At 62.5% G+C, this 1,630-nt stretch overlaps 1 protein-coding gene across 1 annotated transcript; it reads right to left on the minus strand.

The window, feature by feature from the left end:
• Positions 1–925: 925 nt before the first annotated feature.
• On the minus strand, positions 926–1,354 carry LOC137153150 (ribonuclease-like). Its single transcript, XM_067548239.1, has one exon. It carries the CDS (start codon positions 1,352–1,354, stop codon positions 926–928), a length of 429 nt encoding a protein of 142 aa, XP_067404340.1.
• Positions 1,355–1,630: the final 276 nt, after the last annotated feature.

The raw sequence follows: 1,630 nt of genomic DNA on the forward strand, positions 1-1,630 counted from the left end.
CCCAGTCTAGTGTGGGGGGGGTCTCACCTGGGCACCACTGCTCAGCAGTGGGTGAGGGATGGGGCTACTGCCCCATGATCTCTGAGGCCAGCCATGGCTGGGACACCGGGGGAGGCTCCTGGCCCCTGCCCCTCCTGTTATCTCCTCCCACCCCATTCTGCCCCCAGAGCAACTCAGCCTCCCATTAGCCCATTTCTCCCCACTGCTCCCCCTGCATTTCCCTCCCCGCTCCCCGCCGCCCTGTCTCGAAACAGGAGAGATTATTATTTGTATCACCGGGCGTGCAAAGGCACTAAACAAGATCAGGGCCCCAGGCGCTGCACAGATCCCACAGGAGCTCAGGGCCCTATTTTGCTGGCGACTGCAGACATCCTGACAACCAGGGTCCTCCCTTCTCAAGACCCTCCATCCCAGAGCCGGGCTAGAACCCAGGAGTCCGGGTGCCCAGCCCCACCCCCACTCGCTCATGCTCACTCTGAGCGGCAGAAGACAACAGGACCGTACTCCCAGCACCGGGGAAGAGGTTGGAGAAAGCACGGAGACCCCCCGCCTTCCCCCCCACCTAGGAAAACCACAACACATTCCAAGCGCACGCCGGTGACTGCTTTGCGGGTCTGCCTTTATTGAGTGCGGGAGGCAAAGACAATTGCAGACAGGGGAAGCATTGAAGATAACGAAGGGGATGGGGACGAGTAGCAGGGAACGGTGAGGAACACCCAATATCAGGAGGGTGGAACTGGTGGATGTTTCTTGTAGGACGTGCTTAGATGGCTGCCATGTGGCAGAAGGGGGCACCAGCTGGGAAAGGGGGTCTAATGGGCAGTGCGGGCTGAAGGACGAACACCAAAACAATCTGACCAGCGCTTAGAGGCGGGCGCGGAGCCGGGTGCCCTGGGCGGGGCAGAGCGGGTGCCCTGCCTGGCCTCTATTCCCACCTCGGGCGGCTAATGAACCTCCGGAAACGCACAGGGAGCCGGTTCTTGCAGACCACCATGATCCGGCGGGTGAGGGACCTGCCGGTGTACGATTGGGTCGTGGAGTTAAACCTGCAGACGGTGAGCGGGAAGCGCTGTTGGCTGGTGACGGGTCCGGTGCGCTTCTTGGCGCAGATCCTGTTGATCTTGGCGATGCGGGCGTGGATGAAGGTGTTGTTCATCCCGTTTATGCCCCGGCTGCGTGTCTGCAGGTCACAGTACGCCGTGTTGTTGCCGTTCATTGTCTTCGGGAAGTCCCAGTGCCGCCGCAGGAAGCGGTCATTCGTCGGGGCCGCCAGCTGCCCGCTGGCCAGAGTCAGCCAAGTTCCCAGCAGGACCAGGGAGAGCAGGAGTGCGGGGCAGGATCCCTTCAGAGCCATGGCCGTGTCTGGGTCGACCTGCAGTGGGGAGGGAGCGGGGAGATGGATGGAGTCAGCACGGAATCGCCTGGGCCCAAACCCCTCCCCACAGCCCATTAACTCCTCCCACCCCACTCCTCTGCCCCCAGGGGCCACCCCTCCCAGCGTCCGCTCCCCCGCCCCGCTCAGCTCCACGCTAGGTAAAGACCAGCTTGCTGGACGGGCTCGAGTGCGGTGAAATCCCTGCAGCCACTCGGATTGCCTTGAAATGTGGTGCCAATTTGGAGCCACTTGGCC

Source organism: Emydura macquarii, unplaced genomic scaffold, assembly GCF_026122565.2.
Source record: "Emydura macquarii macquarii isolate MOO-44397 ecotype Brisbane River unplaced genomic scaffold, CSIRO-AGI_Emac_v2 contig_214, whole genome shotgun sequence".
In the NCBI taxonomy this organism is placed as follows: domain Eukaryota; kingdom Metazoa; phylum Chordata; order Testudines; family Chelidae; genus Emydura; species Emydura macquarii.